The following is a 23,800-nucleotide window of genomic DNA, read 5'->3' as shown; positions in this document are numbered from 1 at the left end:
CAAGACTCCATCTCTACAAGAAAAAAATAAAAATAAATTAGCCTGGTACAATGGTGCATGCCTATAGTCCTAGCTACTCATGAGACTGCAGTGGAAGGATTGCGTGAGCCTAGGAGTTTGAGGTTATAGTAAACTATGATGGTGCCCCTGCACCTCAGCCTAGGTGACAGAGTGAAATCCTGTCACTAAAAATAAAAAATGATAAAAGTCTCAGCTGGATATGGTGGCTCACGCCTGTAATCCTAGCAGTTTAGGAGTTCAAGGTGGATATATTACCTGAGGCCAGGAGTTCGAGACCAGCCTGGCCAACATGGTGAAACTCCCATTTCTATTAAAACTGCAAAAATTAACCAGGCATGGTGGCACATGCCTGCAATGCCAGCTACTGGGGAGGCTGAGCCATGAAAATCACTTGAACCCAGGAGGAGACGTTGCAGTGATCTGAGATCACACCACCCTACTCCAGCCTGGGCGACAGGGCAGACTCTGTCTCTAAATAAGTACATGAATAAAGTTCTTGCTTATTTCCAAATATCAGATGCTCTCAGCTTTGCAAGAAAGTGAAAGACGGTCTCAGACTTTGAGGAATTTACAAGCTATTTTTAAAAAGACCCATTTTTATCTCTCTGTATGTAGAACTTAAGAGAAGTTTATTTTACGCTAGATGAATGGTAGGGAGTTCAGCTGACTTTCAGTTGAAATCCAGCAGAGTAGGCTTTGCAGAGAAGCTAAAATTTAATCTGGGTTTTGAATAATGGATAAGACTTAGAGAAGTGGAGAGGAAGGCATGAGACACTGTGCTTGGCCCAAATTCTTTTCTTCTGGCTTTTTTTTTTTTTTTTTTGGAGACGGAGTCTCTCACCCAGGGTGGAGTGCAGTGGAGGAATCTTGGCCCTGCAACTTCTGCCTCCTGAGTTCAAGTGATTCTCCTGCCTCAGCCTCTGAAAGTACTGGGATTACAGGCGTGTGAGCCACTGCGCCCGGCCTCTTCTAGCTATTTTTCAATATACAATAGATTATTGTAAATTACAGTCACTTTACATGGGGCTTTCTTACTGATAATTAGGCCAATATTTTTAAACACTCTTATTCACAGTTCACAGCAAGAAGCATATTTTCCCCTGCCTCACTATACATGTCAATTTGTATATGTGTATATGTGTGCATGTATGTATGTGTATGTGAAAGAATCCTAAGACAAGTTTCATGACATATTTCCACAGATGTAATGCCTTCTGGTTTCTATGCCATCATTTTTCATTCTTTAAAAAAATGGTGGTTGTGATTATCTGAGCTAACACAACGAATCATATTGTCAGATTATACACACAGGAGTCAGAGATCTTATCCAGAATCAGGCTTTATAAATGTTTCAAGACTATAAGTAATCAAGAGGAAGAGGCAAAGCAAGCATGGAGAGGAGACATGTCACATGGCTGCCTAGTCTGTCCTTCCTACATCAGACACATACTCTTCTGGCCCTTAATGATACATAAGGTGGTCAGTAGGTGAGATTTATGGGTCACCTCACACAGTAGGGAGCACCTACAGTATGAAACATATATATATATATATATATTTTAATTTAATTTAATTTAATTTAATTTTGAGATGGAGTCTTGCACTGTTGCCCAGGTTGGAGTGCAGTGGCTCGATCTCGACTCACTGCAACCTCCACCTCCCAGGTTTAAGCAATTCTCCTGCCTTAGCCTCCCAGGTAGGTGGGATTACAGATGTGCACCACCATGCCCGGCTAATTTTTTTTTGTATTTTTAGTAGAGACGGGGTTTCACCATGTTGGCCAGGCTGGTCTCGAACTCCTGACCTCCGCACGCCTAAGCCTCCAAAGTGTTGGGATTACAGGCATGAGCCGCCGCTCCTGGCCTAATGTCTTTATTTTATACCTCATGGTTTTATGTGACATTCTTCAGGGAGTCATGCCTCATAAATCTATAGAGTGTTTGAGGTTGCACTAGAATTATGTGGTGGGCTTGTTAAACAGGGATTGCTAGACTCCACCTCCAGTTTCTGATCCAGTGAGTCTTGGGTGTGGCCTGAGAATTTGCATTTCTGACAAATTTCCAAGTAACTTAGATGCTGCTGCTCTCAAAGTTCTTTCTTTGAGAACTGCTGGTTTACTGTAAACATCCTGCTCAAAGGATCCCATAGAGGACTTAGTAAATATCAATTTATTTTCCTGTAGTTCATATTGTAATGTTTGCAAAGAGAGTAAGCCAGTCACCTGTCTCTTTTACCCTGGAAGTTTCTCACCTACCCTCAATCCCATAATAAGGGGAGAAGTTGGTCCTGGCCAACTATTTAAACTCCTTCCATCTTACTCTCTAAACTGATTCATGACCTACTAATGGATCCTGGTGCACAATTTGGAAAATTCTGGTCTATGCCAGCTGTTTTACATGAGAAAATTGAGACCCAGGGAGGTTAAATTTAGAGTATCTAAATTATGAACCATCTCAATTTTGTGCCTCAAATATTTTATGCCTCAGAGACAGTGGAGAATTTGTGAAGAGTTGGATTGGGGAATAACTAGCAATAGTGTTTCCGTGTAATTAACTGACTTCCATGAGTTGGAGTGTGTAGAGGCCAGCTGTTTGAACAACTCAGGCAGTAGAATAGGAGATGGGGTAGGTAGTCCAGTAAAAAAACAGCAGGATTTCTAGTTTGAAATCGTGTTTATCAGATGGGTGATTTTGGGCAAATTTTGTATGTAATAATTGTTATTTGCCTTATTTAATAATCTGTAAACTGTGGGTATATAGACACAATTGACAGAAAGGGGGCAGATGTGAAGAAATGAGATGAGGGCTATTGTGACTAAGGGAAAGTGAGGAATGTGAGAACATTAGAGAAAAGGAAGGAGGTGGACATAGCTTTAGGAGCCCAATAGAGGCTTTTTAATCTACCTCTGTTTGCCTTTTCTATCTTAGCTGCTACCTACTTCACTGTCCTCTGCCAGTGAAACCCCAATTCACCTTCCCCCACTTGACATTTTCTTTTTCTTTCTGTGCACTTAGTATCTGACTTTCTTTGAAGTTTTCTAAGTTTTCCATTTTGTTTTTAAACTACTTGTGTAAACACAAAGGGTTATACTAACAAATGGGGGAGATATTCTACTTGTAGGGAATCAGCAGCCTTCTGTTTTCCTACTTGGCTTTTATGTATCTTGGGCATTCTTTTTTTTTCCTGAGGAAAATCCCAAATCTTGTTCCTCCCAACAAGGGTGTTCTTTTAAGTTTTTTTCTTTGCCCTCTGTTGTCTCTGGTGAGGATCCTCAAAGTATGGTCTGTGGACCAGTGGCATCAGCCTCATTTGGAAGCTGACTCTTAGGATCCTACCCCAAACCTACAGTATCAGAGTCTGTACATTAAGGACATCTCCTGGGAATTTGCATGCACATTCCTTCTTGAGAAGCATAGCTCTTGTGATGTCATTGATTAGGAAGCTTGAGCTGAGTCTCCTTTTTTATCTGTAGTTCCAGCCAAATACCTTTCAACTTTTAATTCCTTCTGCATTCTTTCGTTGGTTGTTTTTGTTTTTGTTTTCTGAGACAGAGTCTTGCTCTGTCACCCAGGCTGGAGTGCAGTGGCGTAATCTCACTGCAACCCCCGCCTCTCCGGTCCAAGTGATTCTTGTGTCTCAGCCTCTCAAGTAGCTGGGATTACAGGCATGCACCATGACGGCCGGCTAATTTTTGTATTTTTGGTAGAGACAGGGTTTTGCTATATTGGTCAGGCTGGTCCCAAACTCCTGACCTCAGGTGATCTGCCCGCCTCGGCCTCCTAAAGTGCTGGGATTACAGGCATGAGCCACCGCTCCTGGCCTGCATCCTAAATAAAAGGAAATTCTTGGAGAGACTTGCAGCAGAGTGGGTTATTTTCTCTTTTTCTGTGCTACTACATAGGTTGTTAAGTGTCAGCAATAGGCAGAGAGTGGGCTGTACCTGAGAAGCTGCCAATCATGTAAATTGTCTCGTCTTGTACAGATTGAAAATAGCTAACTGCAGTCTCTATGCGAGATTGTTAGTAGTTACTGGTGCTTAACGTTTTGGAGATCAAAATTTTCAAATTTCATTTTTATACAAAAATTCTTCCTTATAAACTATTTACTAGTGCATAATGTACTAGTTACCTCACATTTTGGTTTCAGAACTGATTTCTGTCACGTCTTATTGAAATGATTTTATCATGAGGATGTAGGCAATTTTTGAGAGAGTTATTGAGAATTTCCTGTTCCCATATTTTGCTATCAAGGATGAGTATTGAAGCCTTTTTCTTTGTTGTTGACCTAGACAATTTTCATGGCCACATTGCTTTTGTTTTGCACTGTGCCTTAAGGAGACTTGATTTACTGTCATTAAGATAAGAGGTTTGACCACCTTCTCGTGGAAATATTTTGTGTTTTATCAAACGTACTCATGGTGCCTGAGTTTCTTGTTGCTGTGTTCTCCTTCCCCAGGATGCCACAGTGATACCACACCTCATGGCACTGCTTAGCAGGTCCCGCTATACCCAGGAGTACATCTGTCAGATCTTCTCACACTGCTGTAAAGTAAGAACCAGAATAAATATTATCTATAATGTAAAATCTTGTATACTCTCCCAGAGGTAATCTATACATATATAAGTAGACCTGTGTGTGTGTGTGTGTATATATATGTTTGTATATTTAAACACAAATGACAGCATATCATACATACATACTGTTCACTTGACATATCTCTAAGGCTCTCCCCCATTCTTTTTTTTTTTTTTTTTTTAACAGTGCATAGTATTTTAGTGCATAGATTTATTTATCCAGTCCTCTATTGTTGGGCATTTAGTTTGTTTCCAGTCTTATGCTATTATAAAACAATACTGCAAAAAATACCTTGTATATAAGGCATTTTATAAGAAATAAAATTTTGGGGTCAAAGAATATATGTGTTTGTAATTTTACCACTTTTTTAAAATAGAGATTATACCACTTTATACTACCAGCAATGTGTGATCATGACTGTTTCCCCTCACCCTTGTTCCCTATTACTGGAAACTGGTTTAAGTGATCTCATATAAGGAGAAATGAGAGAGATTCTTCTCATTGTTGAGTAAAGTTTCTCTTTCTTTTCCCTTCAGCCTATGAAGTGCCATTTAGTTTGCTTTATAGATTATATGTTGAATGTGTCATTTTTGATAACCATGGGTGATTACTTGAGATCTTTCTTAATTTCTACACATTTTCTAACTTCTAACCAAATAATTATCTTCTGATGATACTATTCATTTATAATACGTCCTATCGTTTATAATACAAGTTGCAAGTAAGGAGCTTTGGCAACTATAGGAAAGAAGGGATAAGAGAACACCTGGAAGACACAGGTCTATGCTGTTTTAGAACAGCGTTCCGAATAAATGAAAACTAAATCACCCGGTTCTAAATCACCCGGTTCTAGGAAAAGTTTCTACATTGTAATTTAGACATCTAAACCCTCTTCCAAACAAACCCTAGCTGATTAGCACAATCTATTCGGTACTATTTAAGATATTTGTGAAAAAGTTTTGAAGTTTCTCTTCTTGGATTACTTTGACAAAGTGTGGGCTAACTCATAGGAGCAGAGATATGGAACAATGCCTTAATCTTTTGAGGTGGGCAAAGAAAGGCTTTAAGAAAATGACAGGTTTTTTTGCAACTCACTTGTTTAAAAGGAGCTCAAACCATCAAGGCCTAACATTTTCCAACAACAAAATGACGTCTTATAGCCAGCATGGCAAGTTGAGGAAGATGCTCCAGAACTGTATGCCTCATTAAAAATTTTTCAGGGGCTGGGTGCAGTGGCTCACACATGTGATCTCAGCACTTTGAGAGGCCAAGGCAGGTGGCTCTCTTGAGCCCAGGAGTTTCAGACCAGTCTGGGCAACATGGTGAAACCCTGTCTCTACAAAAAATATAAAAGAATTAGCCAGGCATGGTGGCGTGTTCCTGTAGTCCCAGCTACCCAAGAGACTGAGGTGCATCGATTGAGCCTAGGTGGTTGAGCCTGCAGTGAACCAGTCATTGCACCACTGCACTTCAGCCTGAGTCACAGAACAAGACCCTGTCTCAAAAAAAAAAAAAAGAAAAATCTATTCCTGAGTGTTCAACAAAGCCCAGCATCTACTAGTCATAACCACAGTAATCCCAAAAGGCTACCGAAAATTGGACCTGGAGGAATAACTACATGTTAAATTATTTTAAGCTATGAGAAGTTTGAATAATCCCATTCCTGAAGTTACCTAAATAGCTTTCAGGATTACTCATCAGAAACTTCAGCACTTTAGGGATTGCTCATCTGAAACTTCTCAATGCTGTTTTAGCTGAAATTATAGAGTACCATTAAATCACTATTTTTTTTGCTGGAGAGAAACTTAAACTGAGGATAATGATTTAACAGCCACCCTCATACCACTGACAGAAGGGAAGATGTTATCAGAGAAAGTCACCTTTACTCACCTTTTAATTGGATAAATTAGCATTTGCCACTGTAATTAAATAACCACATTTAAATATTCTGAGACATAGCTAGACTTCAAGAAACAGTATAGCATTTATAAATCCAGTGACAATAGTAAAAGCCTAAAATACAATATTAACAACTTTACCAATATACTGACAACATGTATCTTTGAGAACAACTGATCCAATGGTCCATGTATTGTCATTAAACATAAAACCCTTTTATTTTCATGTTGTTCTTTTTTTGCATATAGGCTAAAAATAAGGTAATAGAATTTTAAGATTCATTTGTAGGGACTCACATTAAACTAAGATTAAATGACAAAACTTAAAATTACTAATTTGCTTTGACTGGTATCAGTATTAAATACATTTACATACTTTGGGGAAGGGAAAAAGAGATCACTAAAGCATTTGTGTTGTAATCTAATCATAATTGTATTTTTGAAAAATTCTCTCTGATTTATTGAGCAAAAAACACCCAACAGAAATAATATTTGTTGAAATTCTAACTTCTGAACGGTTGCTATTTGTTAAGTATTTACTCAGATTTCTGAGACCTGTTTTTTGGAGTTTAAGACCATGAGAACTAGGCCAGGCGTGGTGGCTCATGCCCATAATCTCAGCACTTTGGGAGGCCTAAGTGCGAGGATCCCTTGAGCTCAGAAGTTCAAGACCAGCCTGGGCAATGTCGTGAGACCCTATCTCTGGAGGGGAGGGGGGAAGAAGCCATGAGGACTTACGTGCTTCCCACCCAGTGGATGCTGCCCCTCACCACCAGGTTGCTGCAGGTTGATTTGGAGAAAGATGAACGAGAGACTGATAAGTCTCAAATGACAGAGCCTCCTCGCTATTTGGTTTAGTCACTAATTCCCTCCTTGCAATTGCTTTTTTTTTTTTTTTTGAGATGGAGTCTTACTCTGTCTTCCAGGCTAGAGTTCTGTGGCGTGATCTCGGCTCACTGCAAACTTAGTCCCCTGGGTCCAGACGATTCTCCTGCCACAGCCTCCCGAGTAGCTGGGATTACAGGTGTGCACCACAATACCTGGCTAATTTTTGTTTTTTGTTTTTTTTTTTAAGTAGAGATGGGGTTTTACCATGTTGGCCAGGCTGGTCTCGAACTTCTGATCTCAAGCCATCTGTGCTGGGATTACAGACGTGAACCACCGCGTCTGGCCCCTTACAATTGCTTTTACACAATAGTGTGTACAACCTCAGAGAGGAGGAAGAACTTCTTTTGTAACAAGTACTTGCTGCTATCTTTGAGGCAAAGAATTTGAGGGATAAAGTAAAGTATCTATCAGCACCAGGAAACAATTATATATAGAGAGAATTGCAGTGCGCTTGATCTTTTCCCCATCCATTGTAAATATAACTTAGAAAGGATATGCCATAATTTATTTAGATCTTAGAAAAAAAGTTACAAGCACATGGGTATACGCTGAAATGATGTTATTAATAGTAAAAGACTGAAAACAATCTAAGTGTTTATAGGGTACTAGTTAAAGTTTAGAACATTCCTATAATAGAATAAGGCCAACAAATAAATGAGAAAAGTCTTTATGTACTGATATGAATGATCTGAGATAAATTGTAAAGGAAGAAAAGGTTTAGAGCAGTGTATATAGTATTCTACCATTTGTCTTAAAATGGGGGAAAGAATGTATTTATGTATCTGCTGTATATGTATAAAATGTCTTGAAAAATATCTATTAGGTCACCTCAAGGTAGGAGAACAGATTGCAGTTAGAGGTGGAAAAACAATGAGGTGCAAGAGCCTGAGGTAGCACCCTGCCTACTTAGCTTTTGCTAAGCTCTGCCAGTGTCTAAACTGGGTTGTCAAAATTGATAAGGAACTCAAAAAACCTTAGTGTGATGACATAAGCTGAGGCTAATTTTGGCTTATCTTCATGATTTAGTAACTAGGTAAGAAAAAATGCGTCAAATCCTTACGCGACCCCTGTTTTCCTTGGCTCCCCTACTTCAGTCTTCACCACTGTCTTTATAAGCCAAAGACTCCTTTGTTTCAAATGAGACAATGCATGTAAAGTGTTTAGAGCAGTGCCTGGCACTGGTATCCAGTATCCATTAAGTAGTACCTATACTTATAACTGCAGATGAGGTGGGAGGAAAGGGAGCACACTTAAAACCAATGCCCTGAGATTGTCAGTATTTTCAGTTATTACAAAAACAGGTTTGCACCATTCTGGATGGATATGTAATAATAACTATATCACACCATTTTACTCTGGGAATTTATCCTCATAACCTCAGGATCTGTACTGAGATGCAGCTTCAAATAATGTTCAACAGAACACTGCTTATAGCAGTAAAACATTAGAAACTACCTAAAATATACAATGGGGGTTTGCATGAGCAAACTGTAGAATACTGTATTGTGATTAAAAATAAGAAACTCAAAGTTAGAAAATGTATGGACAGAGAGAAGTTGCTGAGTTTTTTACGGATTCTTTTAATAATACATAAAATATTTGGGGATCGTTACCTATACAGTGGAATATGACAGTTGTGCTATTCAGAAGTATGAATGCTAATTTCCCCACTTCAAATGATGGGTGTTTTGGCTCAAGAAACAACAAGCATCTTCAGGACAGTTGTCACTTGCTTAAATAATGGGTTGGAGAAATTGGTTTGAGAGCGCTTGCTGGACCAGTAACTGGTTTCTTCTGGTGAGCCCAGACTGATAGCCTACCTATGTGATATTTTTCTCTTCTGAATAATGATAAGCATGAAATATCATTCCTGTGTTGGCTTTAACTGATTTTTCATTAATTGATTGGATAAGGTTGGATATAAAATGAATATGGATATAAAAAGAATTATGGCACATTTGAAGCTTTGCATTAACTTTAGCTTCTGCCACTTTGAAGCTCTTTAGTACATGGAGTAGTAGAAAACAGAATTGAGGGAAAAAAAACCCTTCATTTTCCTATCTCTTTACCTTCTGACTCTTAAGAACCAATTTTTTTTTTTTGAGACAGAGTCTCACTCTGTTGCCCAGGCTAGAGTGCAGTGGCACGATCTTTTCTTACTGCAGCCTCCGCCTCCTGGGTTCAAGCAATTCTCCTGCCTCAGCCTCTGGAGTAGCTGGGACTACAGGCACCGCCACCACACCCAGCTAATTTTTGTAGTTTTAATAGAGATGGGATTTTACCATATTGACCAGGATGGTCTTGATCTCCTGACCTCTTGATTTGCCCGCTGCAGCCTCCCAGAGTGCTGGGATTACAGGTGTGAGCCACCCACCCGGCCAAACCAATGCTTTTAAAAAGAAAAATGAGATAGAAATATGGAAACCAAAACATGTTGTTGTTCACTTCCCAGTTACGGAGTGTTGTGTTTCCCACTATAGCATTATTCAGACCTCCCTGATGTGTTAAGGTAGGTTAGTCTGTGGTCCAGTTTCTTTTACAATTCATTTTTAGAGTTCCCCTGACTAACTCATCAGTTCTAAGTTGTAAGAATGACTCTGCCACTGTTTCCTGTGGGCATAGGGCAATAATGTGCACATGAAATGCAGAATTCATCATGGCTCTATTGCTGTGGTGGTATTCTATTTAATAATTGCAGAGGACTTGTGCCAATATAGCTTCTGGGCCCACTTCTTTATTTCTAGGAGGTAACGAGGCAGCATTTCTAGAACTGAGATGAGTTAAGATATGGTAGTCTCTTGCAGGACTAAACACAGTGTTTGTCCTGCTTTTTGAGGTCTGAGTTTATTTAAGCAAAGAGCAACAGGATTCTTTACTGTAGTGAATGTGGTTTTCTACATTTAAGTAAATGTGGTTTTATTGGAATGAATCATTGCTCTTCTAAATGTATTGTTGTATTCTCTTTTCTTACAGGGGCCAGATCATCAAACAATTTTATTTAACCATGGTGCAGTTCAGAATATTGCTCACCTACTAACCTCACTGTCCTACAAAGTAAGATGTTAAAAATTGTGGCCAGATTTTTATACCTTGTTTGTGATGTCTAGAAAGAGACCCACGTATTTTTATTGCTGCTTTGATAATTGTGATCAAAAGTAGTATTTTATCAGTGAAATGTTATAGGGCATCATTTTAGCTATAGAATGCTCTGAAAAATAAAAAAAAAAAGGCTGCCCTTGCATCTCTGTGTTTTTTAGAATACAGTTGTACCATGAGTTCTTATTGATTTGCACCCATTAAGTAGATTTCAAATCCTTTTTGGGTAGGTACCAGTGCCATGATGCCCGAAGTATAGAAGCAGTGACTTTCTATATCAAGAAAGACATTTAATTTCATATTTGAGACCTTTATTTAACCACAGTGTCTCAGACTTAGCATATTCCTGCATACACATCAACATTTAAAATATGTTATGTTGTGTACTTTGAGTTAAAAAGTAAAGAGTTTTCAGACTTACTAATTAAATTTTCTTTATTGTCTTTTATATATAAAAGGAAGCAGTGTCATATTACCAGGTGTTGAGTTAAAACCTTGGCCATTCATTGTTGTCCATCTACACGTTGTAGCAAATATTGACATGTAGTCCTTATTGTGTCACATTAGAGTTGGGTATTGCAGGAGTTTATTGCAGAACAGGGAAGCAGTCATTTTTGTCTTCTGTCCTCTTGCAGTGACTCCATTCTGCCCTTTTAGTCTTTAAATTTATTTCAGGTAGGGTCTACTGATGTGTGTGTTTTCCCTACCTCAGCTATCTAGTTTAGTCTTGGTAAAGAGCTCATAAGGATAGGAATGGGGAGTGGAACTGACTTCAAACTAGCCAGAGGCAGGGGAAATAAATATATACTGAGAGCTACCTCCTCTTTACTGTGCCATGCAGAGGCTAAACCAGTCAGCACTTGCACATCAAAAAACAGTTGTTCAGGTGGCTGTTTATTGTTCCTTTACTTCATCTCCTCTAGCTTCATTAATTCCCCCAGCTCTTCCTCCATTTCTCCTATCTTTTCTGCACTAGACTTCCTTATTTACTATAATGATTTGAAAAACCTACAGGTTGTGGAAAGGGTACTAGTCTGTTAACATTACTCTTCTGCCAGGGTTTGCTGTATTACCAAAGTGCCATTAGTATATTCTAGGTTCCTCCTGTGGCCACGTACTAGTGCTGCAGAACATTGCCCAGGTGAGGGGCTTCATACCCCAGCTACCTATCTTGTGAGTGCTTGTCAAACTCAGGTTCCACATTAAAACATCATGTGTAGACTCAGGCTTGGAAGTGAGGATTAGATTGGATTAGAATGGAAAGAATTTTTAAAAATACACATCTCTTAGGAGCTTCTGGAAATTGTAAAGCACGTTATATATGGTTAAGAGATTGGGTCCTTGGTATTATCCCAAACCAAGTATCACCTAGTTCTGAGGAATACTAGCACAATTCATGAGTATTTTAAAAATTAGTGCTTCTTAAATTTTATTGTAACATTGTTTCCTCTCCTTCTGTTCCCTCGCTCCATTCCATGCATAAGAGTACTCTATTTTTTTTTTTTTTGCCTTGAAAGGCACTTGGTAATTAATTGTTATTAAGTTCTCTTTGTCTTACCAACTGTATTTTGTAGTTTTTTTTTAACTTTGATTAGAGATTTGTCTAGTTAAATTTAAATTGCTACTTCCTCATTTTTTTCTATTACTTCAAAATTAGTTTTAACTTTTATAGTTAATTTTAACTTACTGTGCTCTTCAGCTATACAGGTGTTATTGTTATGTCTTTAAGGCCTGTTAGTATTTTAAGCAGATTTACATAATTTTTTAGAAGAATTTACATTCTGAGACATTAGCATTTGCATTTGCAAAATTAAAATAAATGCATTTTTTGTTTGTTCATTTATTTTTACAGGTTCGAATGCAAGCACTGAAATGTTTCTCAGTTTTAGCTTTTGAAAACCCCCAGGTATCGATGACCCTGGTAAATGGTAGGCTGGAGCTTTCAGTGGCACCTACATGATTTAATTGATGAACTTTGTAGATTTAAAGAATTTCCTTAATCATTGTTGTTTGTTTTATTTCTAGTTTTGGTTGATGGAGAATTGTTACCACAGATTTTTGTGAAGATGTTACAGAGGGATAAGCCTATTGAGATGCAGCTCACATCAGCAAAATGGTAAAAGGACAATGTGGGAAGAAAGACAGTGCTTTATCAATATCTTAGAGTATTTTTGGACAGCCAAATTTGCTTGCTTCCAATCCCCATTTTATTTTGGAATTTTGAAATTTGAAAGTCAGAGTTCCATCCCACATTTTCTTAAATGGATGTGAGTTTTTTATACTCAGCTTGTTACTAGTAGTATGCAGAACAGGAACACTCATATAACATTTGAGACTGTCTTCAGAAAATTACTTTATTACATCCTCAAACTACTGTCCTTGTACTTCAGTTGAAATAATACTGAATTAGATTAAATTTAACCAACCTATACTATGCTAAGTATTAGCCAGGGAACTATAAGATACAGAAATATGGAATGAGAATTAGTTGAAGTTGATAACCATGGGATGATTTCAGAGAACGTGGCTTCCTCATCTTTCGAGGAAAACACACACACACACACACACAAATCTTCATAAAGTTGTGATGGTTTGTAAGATATTTATGCAAAGGTTTTTTTTTTCTTTTTTTTTTTTTGAGACAGAGTCTCACTCTGTCACCCAGGCTGGAGTGCAGTGGCATGATCTCGGCTCACTGCAACCTCCACCTCCCGGGTTCAAGCAATTCTCCTGCCTCAGCCTCTTCAGTAACTAGGATTACAGGCACGTGCCACCACGCCTGGCTAATTTTTGTAGTTTTAGTAGGGACAGGGTTTCACTATGTTGGTCAGGCTGGTCTCAAACTCCTGACCTCGTTATCCCAGAGTGCTGAGATTACAGGCATGAGCTACCGTGCCCGGCTGCAGAGTTTTTATTAGCACAATTTCTGGCTTATGTAAGCATTCAGTGCATGTTCGGTAATTATCAGTACATGACATGGATGTGTTGAGCACTTGTGTAGGGTTCTATGCTCAGTTTAATCTTAGTATTTAAGCTGTGGTTCTAATATTTTGGTGAGAATTTGGCATTTTCAATTAATTACTCATGAATTGTTTGGTTTTTGTTTGTATTTTTTGCTTGCTTTTTGTCTTTAAAACTGAGCATTTGCCTCTGTCAGTAAGGTAATGTCCTCAAGTAAATGGTTTCAGAAAAACAATGTGGTGACAAGCCTCAAGATAATAACAACTACAAATATTTCAGCCCTCTACAATATAAGTAAAATAATTTTACCTATTTGTTTGTAACTTGTGGTAGAAGCCAACATGGGATGTTTTAATTTTTTCCCCCATCTTGCTAAAGGAATGTAATCAAAAAGGAAATTCATTAATTTAAATTTCTGAAGCACTTAATGTTCGGCACCTGCCTAGGGAATACAAATTAATTATATTCTTATTCAAAGGCAGCTTACAATTGTTGTTCATTAGAACCAAATTATTGACTTGTTCCCAAAGCCACTGCTGTTAACTTCTGAATAGTTCATTTCTGATGGATAGCTGTGTTACAAGTTAAATGCCTCTTCTGTGATACTTCTGCTGCATTCAGAGTTAGAATATTCCAACTTCACTTCATTTAAACTTAGATAACGTGTTAATCGTATGTTTCATTTTGAACATTTTTCCCTTTTTATTATGGAAAATTCTGAAGTATAAAGAATACAACATGTGCCCAGCACCTAGCCTCAAAATGTGTCCATCATTAGGTTATTTATTTTTAAAACTATTTGGTAGGTTTTTGTTTTGTTTTTTTAATAGCTGGCTTCCCATCTGTATTTGTCAGTTAGTTTTCTTTGACTGTTAAATTGACTGAACCTCCGAAAAGCGAATTGTCAAAATCTTCACTCTCAAGATAAGTGATATTATTTGGTTTTCGATTTTTTTATAAAATCTTAAAGTTAAATAATTTTTCATGTAAAGCTTTAAACTCCAAGCAAAAACTTATTTTCTGCTGTCTTATTCCAGTTTAACTTACATGTGTAGAGCTGGAGCAATTCGGACAGATGATAACTGTATTGTATTAAAGGTAAGCTAATTAATTATCTTTAAAATGTGAAAATTATCCAGTTATGTGTTAAATATCAGTATTGATATTCATATTTCATTTTACACATTTATCATTATAGTACATGTGCATGGCATAGAATAATATTAAAAGACCATGCTTTCTTTTCATTGGATGTCGTATAGTTTTTAAAAATTGATTTTAGATGTGTTTTGAAAGTCAGCGTGAAATAATTCTTTCATTGTCACAGCCTTTTCATTTTATGGTAATTAGGAGGATGTGGAAATTGTAAAAGTGTACAATTCAGGTGGAATAGAAAATATATTTTGTTCTTGATTGTCATTAAATTTGTATTACAGTTTTAGAGGCAGTTTGCTATTTTTGCAGAAAAAGACTTTATATCATTCTTGTAGCTGATAATCAAAAGGCATAATGAAAGACAATAAGTAGATAACACATGAAAACAAGCATTGTCATTGTGATTTGTCATATACAACTTGAATTTAGAAAAACCTAGAGAAAAGACCAGCCCTAAAAGTCCTAAAACCTGGGATTCTGGTTTTAGCACTTCCACCTCTGACTGGACATCCTTTATTTTGATGCCTCGGACTCCAGATTATGAAAATTGAAGCATTAATTCCTGCTCATCTATGCCACAGGGTTACTGTGAGGATAACAATATATTAAATACATTAAAATGTCTTATTAGCTATAAAAAATTAAGTATAAATAAATTGATCATGTGTCATTTGATAAATATGAGATCTCACATTATGATTGTTCAAAAGGTGATCCCAAGGATAAAAGAGCACAAATTTAACTAATATTTGCTTTAGTCTTTGAGGAAGACAATTAATTTAATGAGATCTGAACACTCCCTAAGTAAACAACTCTGCATAGAGTGCCACGGCCTTCCATAGCAACTATCTTGATTTATTTACTTCTCTAACCTTCCTCTTTTTCTGCATTCATAAAATGTTAGTAGTATATTCTTCATGTAGTAGTCATGAGCATTAAATTAAATAATTCATGAATTTATGGTATCAATAAATATTAGTAACTAGTAATGTTAGGGAAAAAAGAATAGGGCCTTCGCCTTGGAAACCTAGGGTTGAATTGTAAAGCTTCTTCTAGCCTAATAGGAAATTAGTAGTGAACGATAAAGTGCCAAGCTCTGTGGTAAAAGATTTAATAGAAACTTATATATAAAAGAGCAAAGCACAGTTGCCTGCAATATTTGAGGAAGACTTTCTATAATAATAACATTTCAATTTCTACTTCCACATTGTCCTTTCAAGTGGATCCATCAGGCTTAGAAATAGTAAATGTCATTTGAGACCAGCCTGGTCAACCTGGTGAATCCCCGTCTCTACTAAAAATACAAAAATTAGCCGGGCGTGGTGGTGAGCGCCTGTAATCCCAGCTACTCAGAAGGCTGAGGAAGGAGAATTGCTTGAATCCAGGAGGCAGAGGTTGCAGTGAGCCGAGATCGCGCCATTGCACTCCAGCCTGGGTGACAGAGCGAGACTCCGTCTCAAAAAAAAAAAAAAAAAAGAAAAAGAAATAGTAAATGTCTGGAATATTTTTATTGAGAACCTAATGTAGATAAGTTACCAAAACCATTGCCAAGATTTTTGAGGGACCTCAGAAGTAAAATTGGACTCGTGGATACCACTACTAATTCCAGCAAGTTCTTGGGAGAAAACCTAGCAACTGTGAATGATACGCTTCACTCACATTATAGTAGAACTGGTGGAATCTGAGTAATGGTAAGATCACTGCAGTTTTAAAGCTGTATTTTGTTTTGGCAACTGTAGGTATGACTCCCCAAACCAAAAAATAAACCATATTACTCACTAATGAAGAGATAGCATACTTTTCCTAAGGCAAAATCATTCCTGATTAAACTGCTGGGTCTCTTTTAGGTAAATAAATAGATGGATGGGGCAGAACCATTAGACATGATTTGTTAGAGATTCTTAAATGTCTTTTACAAAGTTGTACAATAGAACTTGTCTTACTGGTCCCAAAAGCCTAATTAGAATTTAATATACTTTGATGTGTGAGTAGAGTTTATTGTGCCAGTACAAATGATTAATCTTTACTGAATTTTGCTTGTTTTTGCATTTAAAAAAATCTTTTATGCTCTGGAAGTCAGTAAAGGAAATATTTGATCACAAACATTACTCCTGATAAAAGCTATTGAGTTGATTCAGTCACTATATGCTTAAGCTTTTACCTTTACCAAAAAGCAAATAATTAATCTCACTACCTTTCAGACATTACCTTGTTTGGTTCGAATGTGCAGTAAGGAGAGATTACTAGAGGAGAGAGTTGAAGGAGCTGAGACACTTGCCTATCTGATTGAACCAGATGTTGAGCTACAGAGAATCGCTAGCATAACTGATCACCTCATTGCCATGCTTGCTGATTATTTCAAGTATCCCAGCTCAGTGAGTGCCATCACTGATATTAAAAGGGTATGTTATTTTCCTTTTTTAGCAGCTCAATGGAGATTTTTTAGTTTTTCTTATTGTTCACAGTTTTGAACCAATTGATAACTACAGCTCAAAGCCCTTTTAAATAAAGGATCTTTTATCTTTGTTAACATAGATAATATTGCTTTGTAAGTTTTTGAATCCAAGTTGTTTAATATTTATTGTCAGGAAGTTTTTACTGAGCAGATAAGCAGTAAAGAAAATTGCATCCTGACTCCTAACTAAACCTCAAAAATAGTGGATTCTCCAAGCTGGGTATTGACATAACTGTATAGTCTTATTCTTGGTCATGGAATCATCTCTGTTTTTATGTTCTCATTCTTTAGGTCAGGAGTAATCTTTTTGTTACAGGAGACTGAGTTGTCCCATGTTACTTTCCATCACAGTCTTTCTGTTTTGTTACCTTTCCTTATCTTCTCTTTTTTCCAGTTTCATACTGTGCTTTGTACCTGCTAGTGATAGCTAAAGCATCATTTAGTCTCGAATTTGGGACCAAAAAGGCCAAATTGTGCTTTTTCTGAAAAATCTAAGTTCCTTAGAATACATAGATATTTATTTTGACTTGTTGCGTCTTGGCCTATTTGCCTTATCCATTTCTTTAAGCATAGGCCATGAACATTCTGTAAGAGAAAGTTTATTCAAGGAGGCCATGGTAGAGAGAATATTGCCTCTTAATTAGTAACCAGTACTGTTTCATGAATGTAACTGTATTTTTCATGCCAGTGGTTCCAATGGTAGCGATTCTTTTGACCTCTCCCTCATGCTTTTGAATTTCAAAAAACCCCATCTGGTAGGCAGTTGTTCATTTGGCATTTAACATTGAAAATAAAGCAGACTATTAAGGGTATATCTTTACTCTCTTAAGAAGAGCCTAAAATAACCTTCATTGGTATTTGCGTTAGTAATGTACTCTACCCTCTGGGTATTAAACTTATGTGTCTGCTCTTCTTTCACTAGTGGTGTTTTTCCAGTAGAAGTGATTGGTTACATACATTTAACCGGTTGCCTTGTCTATTTTCCTTCTGGTCGTTTTTTCACACTGACACTGTATCTCACCAATATAAAGATACATGAGCAACCCTTAACTACTGCCTCATGAACACCCTGAGTTGACCACCCAGGAAGGCAAATAAAATGTCTTGATGGCCATGAAAATAAGGAAACATAATTTTGAGAACATGTAGCCTATGCATATGCAAATCATTTAACTAGTACGTAGATCATCCCTTCTATTAGTTTTTCCATTTCATTTCCATCAGTAAAACTGTAACAACAATAATCCTTAAAAATGACTTCCTAATACCAAACTTAAGTAATAGTTTGTTTTGTCATCTTTATTTTTGATGATAGATTATCCAAAGGTTTCTGACCCCAAAAGTATAGACACTAGACCCATAAAGAGAAATCTTCACATGTTAATAAATTTGTGATTTTCATGATATATTAGTTCAAGTCAGTATTATATCCTAATTTATGACTAGAACGTAGTTAAGACTTTTAGATAATTTTAGAACTTATCAAAGTGAGTATTCTGTATTGGGAAGTTGTTCCTATAATCCATCAGTGTCTGCTTTGAATAAAAGTTTTGGAGCTATTAAGAATTGCTTTCAGAGCCACCCCAAATTATATATATATGTAAAAAATATATATATAGTCTTTTGCTTTTTGTGGAATTTTTTGTTACCTATGTTATATTACCCAACTGAATTTCTCCATCTTCACGCACAGTCAGTGACAACTAAAATTCTCCTCACTGATCAAGCTATACCACTGTCAGTGTTTTCTAGCTAATAATACCAGTTAGCTCTTTAGGAAGTTTCAAAAGAGGATCTCAGAATGTTATGAACAACACCTACATCATCGGATGAGTGAACCTTTCCAAAGTAACTTCTTTGGGGAAAGTGGTATTCATTTGGATGATTACATTAAGGCTTTTAGTTATGAGATTATTTATATTATTGGTAGACTTTGTATAGTTACTTGGTCATAGTCGGTCATCGAAAGTATCCTGAAAATATGCTTCTGTTTTATTTTTACAGTAGTTTGGTGATCAAGTTTATAGAAGAGTTGATAATTAGTTATGCATGTTTAAAGATAGCATTATTTACTTCATGCTGATAATTTTGATGATGCTCTTGAAAAAACCCATACCCAACATAAATCTCAGATAACTGTAATAGATAGTAATGGTTACCATCGTATACAGTTTGTTAAGCGTTTTCACAATGGGTTCTCTTTTTCTAAAAGCTTTTTATTTTTTTAATTTTTATTTATTTGTTTTTGAAGTGGAGTCTCGCTCCGTTGCCCAGGCTAGAGTGCAGTGGTGTGATCTCGGGCTCACTACAACCTCTGCCGCCTGGGTTCACACCATTCTCCCACCTCAGCCTCCCTAGTAGCTGGGACTACAGGCATCTGCCACCACACCTGGCTCATTTTTTTGTATTTTTAGTAGAGACGGGGTTTTACTGTGTTAGCCAGGATGGTCTTGATCTCCTGACCTCGTGATCCGCCCGACTCGGCCTCCCAAAGTGCTGGGATTACAGGCATGAGCCACCGTGTCCGGCCTCTAAAAGCTTTTTAAATGCCAAAATTAGGCCAGCACTACTCTTAATATTTCAGAAAATTAGGGAAAACCTCCTAAAGACATTGTTGCGATATCATTCAGGTTATCAGCTGTAGTCCGGGGCTAGAGAAGTCTAGGTGTGCCTTCTTTTGAAGGAGAACATTTCAAAGAGCTGCTGCAAGCAAGCTTTAGTGCCACTAAAGCTACCCCATTTAGGAACACTGAATTTTTCAGAGTCAGAGATTCACAGTGGTTTTTCATATATCAGTGTCAAATGTAGTGATATCAGTGTCAAATGTAGTGTTCACTTTTAGATAGAAGCATACCGTGTGCATTTTAGGTCACATTGATACGAACACTGCAAGGTCTCAGTCCTATGTGAACAGAATCCAAAAATAACTGGGAAATGTAGTTAGTGACTGGGAAATTCACTAAAATCTAAAAGTTGTTAACTTTTTTTTCCTTCAAGTCAGTTAATGTTATTGAAAGTTTAATTTATGGACTGAGTTGGAACATATCCTTTTTTTCCCCATAGCTTGATCATGATTTAAAACATGCTCACGAACTCCGCCAGGCTGCATTCAAGCTCTATGCCTCTCTTGGAGCAAATGATGAAGACATCCGGAAGAAGGTGAGTCTGGGAGAGGGGCGTCCCCCAGTCCTGACAGCCAGCAGGCAGGGAGTGACGTCAACCTGAAAGTCGTGGTGAAGAGCACTAACAGTGACTGTTTGAATATATTAAAGCAGAGTGACTAAAGGCATAATTGAAGAATGAATGGGACCCGGATTTGGGGGGTTGTTTGTTTGTTTTTAGAACGTAGAGTGGCATGGCCGTGCTGGAATGACAAGTAACTGGCGTGCTTTTTTTTGTGTCATTAATATGAATTATTATGTTGCACATTTTTGCATGTGTTCTGATAAAAATCAATTCTAGCACTGTGAAGCTTCAGACACCTTGAAAGTCCTAACATTAGAATTGTAAATGTTATTTATGGAAATACCTTTCAATGCTATTGAGAAATTCAAATCTCTATTGTATATTGTTCTTTGATATGTGGCTTAGTTTTCTGTTTTGATTTTTTTTGCTACTGTGCAAGTTTAATGTGAATAAAATCTTTGTGGAATGATGATTTTATGTTTAGTGAGTGGTCATCTGAATTTTCCAGCTCCCCAGAAAATGTATGCACTTGTATAGCACCCTTATGTTACTAAAGCCTAGTCTTACACTGAACTCATGTTCTTGATGAGAATACTTCTTGATGAGGAGTATAGTGGTAAGTAAGCTCTGACTTGGCTGCCTCCACAAACCAAAAGCTGGAACTTACCGCTCAAAAACATGTATAACCTAATAAATTCTACACAAGGTTTTCAGGACCATCAGAGAGCAAAACCACATGTTCTGTCTTGAGCCATAGCAGAAAGAGCAGATTACTCATTATTTACTGAACATGATGATTTATGAAATCTGCCTATCTGCATTAGTATTTTAAGGAGTACTGTGAGAGAAGTCACAAAGTATTAGAGTTTATCATGATTCAGATAAGTTCTTCAGGCCCGTAGAAAGAGGAGTATGGAACAACCTTACATTTGTTGAAATAACTTGAAAAGGAACCACTTCCTGAAGAAACTGAAGTAATAGCAATAAGATTCGATGTGTGAGTAGCTTTGATTTAAAATCAATGCACAAAGCACAACTAATAAATTGAATGTTTCCATGTACCTCACTTTATTTCAGTTAACAAGATATTTTGACTTGAAGTGTTTTTAGTATATCCCTATGAAAATCATTTTTGGTACATCTAAGTTTTCATTTATAAACTTTTATTTCAAAGCAAACATACTAATCATATGATACATATATGATTTATGGATGTTGATGTTAATGTTCAGTTTAGATATGTGGTGTATTGCAAGGAGAGAGGCTTTTATAACAATAGATTTGAACATTTTTAAAAAATTGGACTGTATAACTTAAATACACAATTATTTGGTTTGGGATGGTTATTAGGGCCCGTTAGAAACAGGAGAAGTATTTTACCCATTCTTAAAGCTCTAAAAAGCCATCTCATGGACTGAAAGGTAGATAGACAGATAGACCACAATGGGAAATAGGATGTCCATTTGTACTTCTTTGTACTTTTTTGTTAATAAACTGTTGTTTTGGAATTAATGACTTAATTTGTGATATCATGTTCTAGAAATATTTGCAACATGACAGTCTGATCAGTAGTCTATTAAAACTTGTATTCATAATGTGTATAATTTCCTGGGAAGGCTAACTCCTGATCATTTCTGTAGAAAGATGACAAATAAAGAAAAAGTTATAATTATTAATTATAGTTTTTTGTGTGGTAAAGCAAAGATACTGTGATATGTAATGGGGATTATATAACATTTTAAGGAAGATATTTAATTTCTGGGAAATTAAGTGTTTGAATAATTTACAGTTCATAGTAACTACTAAAGAGAGAAATTGTAAAATGGAAACTATAAAGTAATTTTGTGATAAAATCTACTTGAAGACTGGCCATAGGAGTGGAAACATTTTATTTTCAGTGTATAAAAAATGATAAATGATAACACTTTTGAGTGCATTTCTATTTCCTTTTTTGTTGTTGAAATAATTATTTGGGTAGATTTTTGTTTACTTTCTCCATGAAATATTTATTTCTTATTTATACTTATGTCTTATGAACTTAACTGTATTTTTTGTGTAGATCCTTAAAGTACAATGTTTATTGTTTGATTTTTTTAAATGGAATATTTATGCTTGCCAAGATGGAATTTCAGTTAACTGAGTCAGTAAGTAGAGAAACTGAGTTAATGAGTGGAGAATCTCTGAAAGAAATTTAAAGGACTGTAGATCTACTTCTCCAATTCCTACTTCTCCCTGTCAAAAACCCACAAAAAGTTTGTTTGTTTCAGGAGAAAAACATGAAATGTTCAGTTGGTCTGCCATTTAAATTAAAATTGGGAACATAATTCAATATGTTCAGTAAATAATATGTATCCTAGTGCCCTATTATGGCCAGTTAAGGAAAGGCAGAATGAAGAAGAGAAAATAAAAGCAAAGTAGAGACAATGAGAGGTATACACAGTAGTAAAGGAGAAGGACACTGGCCTCTCTGCATATAATTGTGTCTCTTTTACTGCTTCTAAAGATGTCTGAAGGTCTGCTGTGTTTTCATTTCTTGATACCTTCTCTTTGGGCCAGAGAAAATTAAGCTGACAATGGAATGTGACCTGTAGATCAGAGATTTAGCGCCCCTGCTTTGAAGCAGTGTTGGTGTATTCCCACTAAAATAAACCAACTGTATAACATTCCCTGGAACTTAATAAGCACTCAATAAATATTTGTTGAATAAATATAGAAATGAAAATGCAGAAATCATACACAGAGTGACATTTTCTTTAATTTGTTTGGACCTTTATCCTGTGTAGAGCAAAATTGTTATTCTGAGTGTTGCATCCTTTATTACTCTATGGCATACTTGAAAATTTCTTAATTTATTGTGGTGTCCTGTCAGCTAGAGTGAAGGAGGGTGGTGCTGGTGGAAAGAGTTGTGCAGGGGAGAGTGAAAAATACTGGCATTTACTGTGACATGAAGAGGGAGAAGAAGCCCCAGAAAAGATGGAGGATCACTGAGCCTGGCAACAGTTGTGACCTGGCCATGTTAAGCTTAGAAGAATTCAAGTTACCTGTAATAGTTGATCCTGACTCTGAATGGATTTTGGTTAGAGAGAGTAAGAGCATAGTCAGGAATTGAGAGCTCAGTGGAAGAAGGGTCCAGAACACATTAGCAGTAACTGCAGTGACAGCAGTGCCAAGTAAAAATTAGCTCTTACCTCTGCCAAAGGGAAAATCTAGTTTCTAATGATAATCTTTACCATATATTAATGCTGATTAGGAAGCAGAAGTCCAGTTAATGGAACATTAAAAATGGAAGAAGTTAAGATACGAAGCAAAATAGATCAACAAACTATTTCAAGTTCTGGCATCCCCAGTCAGTGGTTAAGTCACAAGAGGCAGCAGTGGCAAACAATCCTGTAATTTTGAGATAGATTCTTCTATGACAATTAATTGCTGTTATGAAGACCATCACTTGATTAGGACCTATCGATCACCAATTAGGTTGGAAATTGAAAAAGGATTATCTCTCTCTTACTCGTCAAGTAACTAGTAGAACTTGTTAGAAATGTTAGTGAAAATTAAGGGAAATTAG

General features: G+C 36.7%; 1 protein-coding gene across 6 annotated transcripts in view; it reads left to right on the top strand.

Moving 5' to 3' along the window:
• ARMC8 (armadillo repeat containing 8) overlaps positions 1 to 23,800 on the top strand; it is a 112,398-nt gene that overhangs the window by 37,389 nt on the left and 51,209 nt on the right. For 2 of the 6 annotated variants that reach the window (XM_025375933.1, XM_025375934.1), the window contains 7 exons: positions 4,477 to 4,569; positions 10,356 to 10,436; positions 12,331 to 12,406; positions 12,504 to 12,594; positions 14,477 to 14,537; positions 16,796 to 16,996; positions 20,113 to 20,208. In XM_025375933.1, the coding sequence (XP_025231718.1) occupies positions 4,477 to 4,569; positions 10,356 to 10,436; positions 12,331 to 12,406; positions 12,504 to 12,594; positions 14,477 to 14,537; positions 16,796 to 16,996; positions 20,113 to 20,208 (699 nt within the window). Of the gene's footprint in view, positions 1 to 4,476; positions 4,570 to 10,355; positions 10,437 to 12,330; positions 12,407 to 12,503; positions 12,595 to 14,476; positions 14,538 to 16,795; positions 16,997 to 20,112; positions 21,888 to 23,800 lie in introns of those variants that run through there. The other 4 variants (XM_025375937.1, XM_025375935.1, XM_025375938.1 and 1 more) reach the window with 3 other exon arrangements.

This window comes from Theropithecus gelada, chromosome 2 (assembly GCF_003255815.1).
Source record: "Theropithecus gelada isolate Dixy chromosome 2, Tgel_1.0, whole genome shotgun sequence".
Lineage (NCBI taxonomy): Eukaryota > Metazoa > Chordata > Mammalia > Primates > Cercopithecidae > Theropithecus > Theropithecus gelada.
Note: the sequence above shows the minus strand (reverse complement) of the source record. Positions and strands in the feature narration are given on the sequence as shown.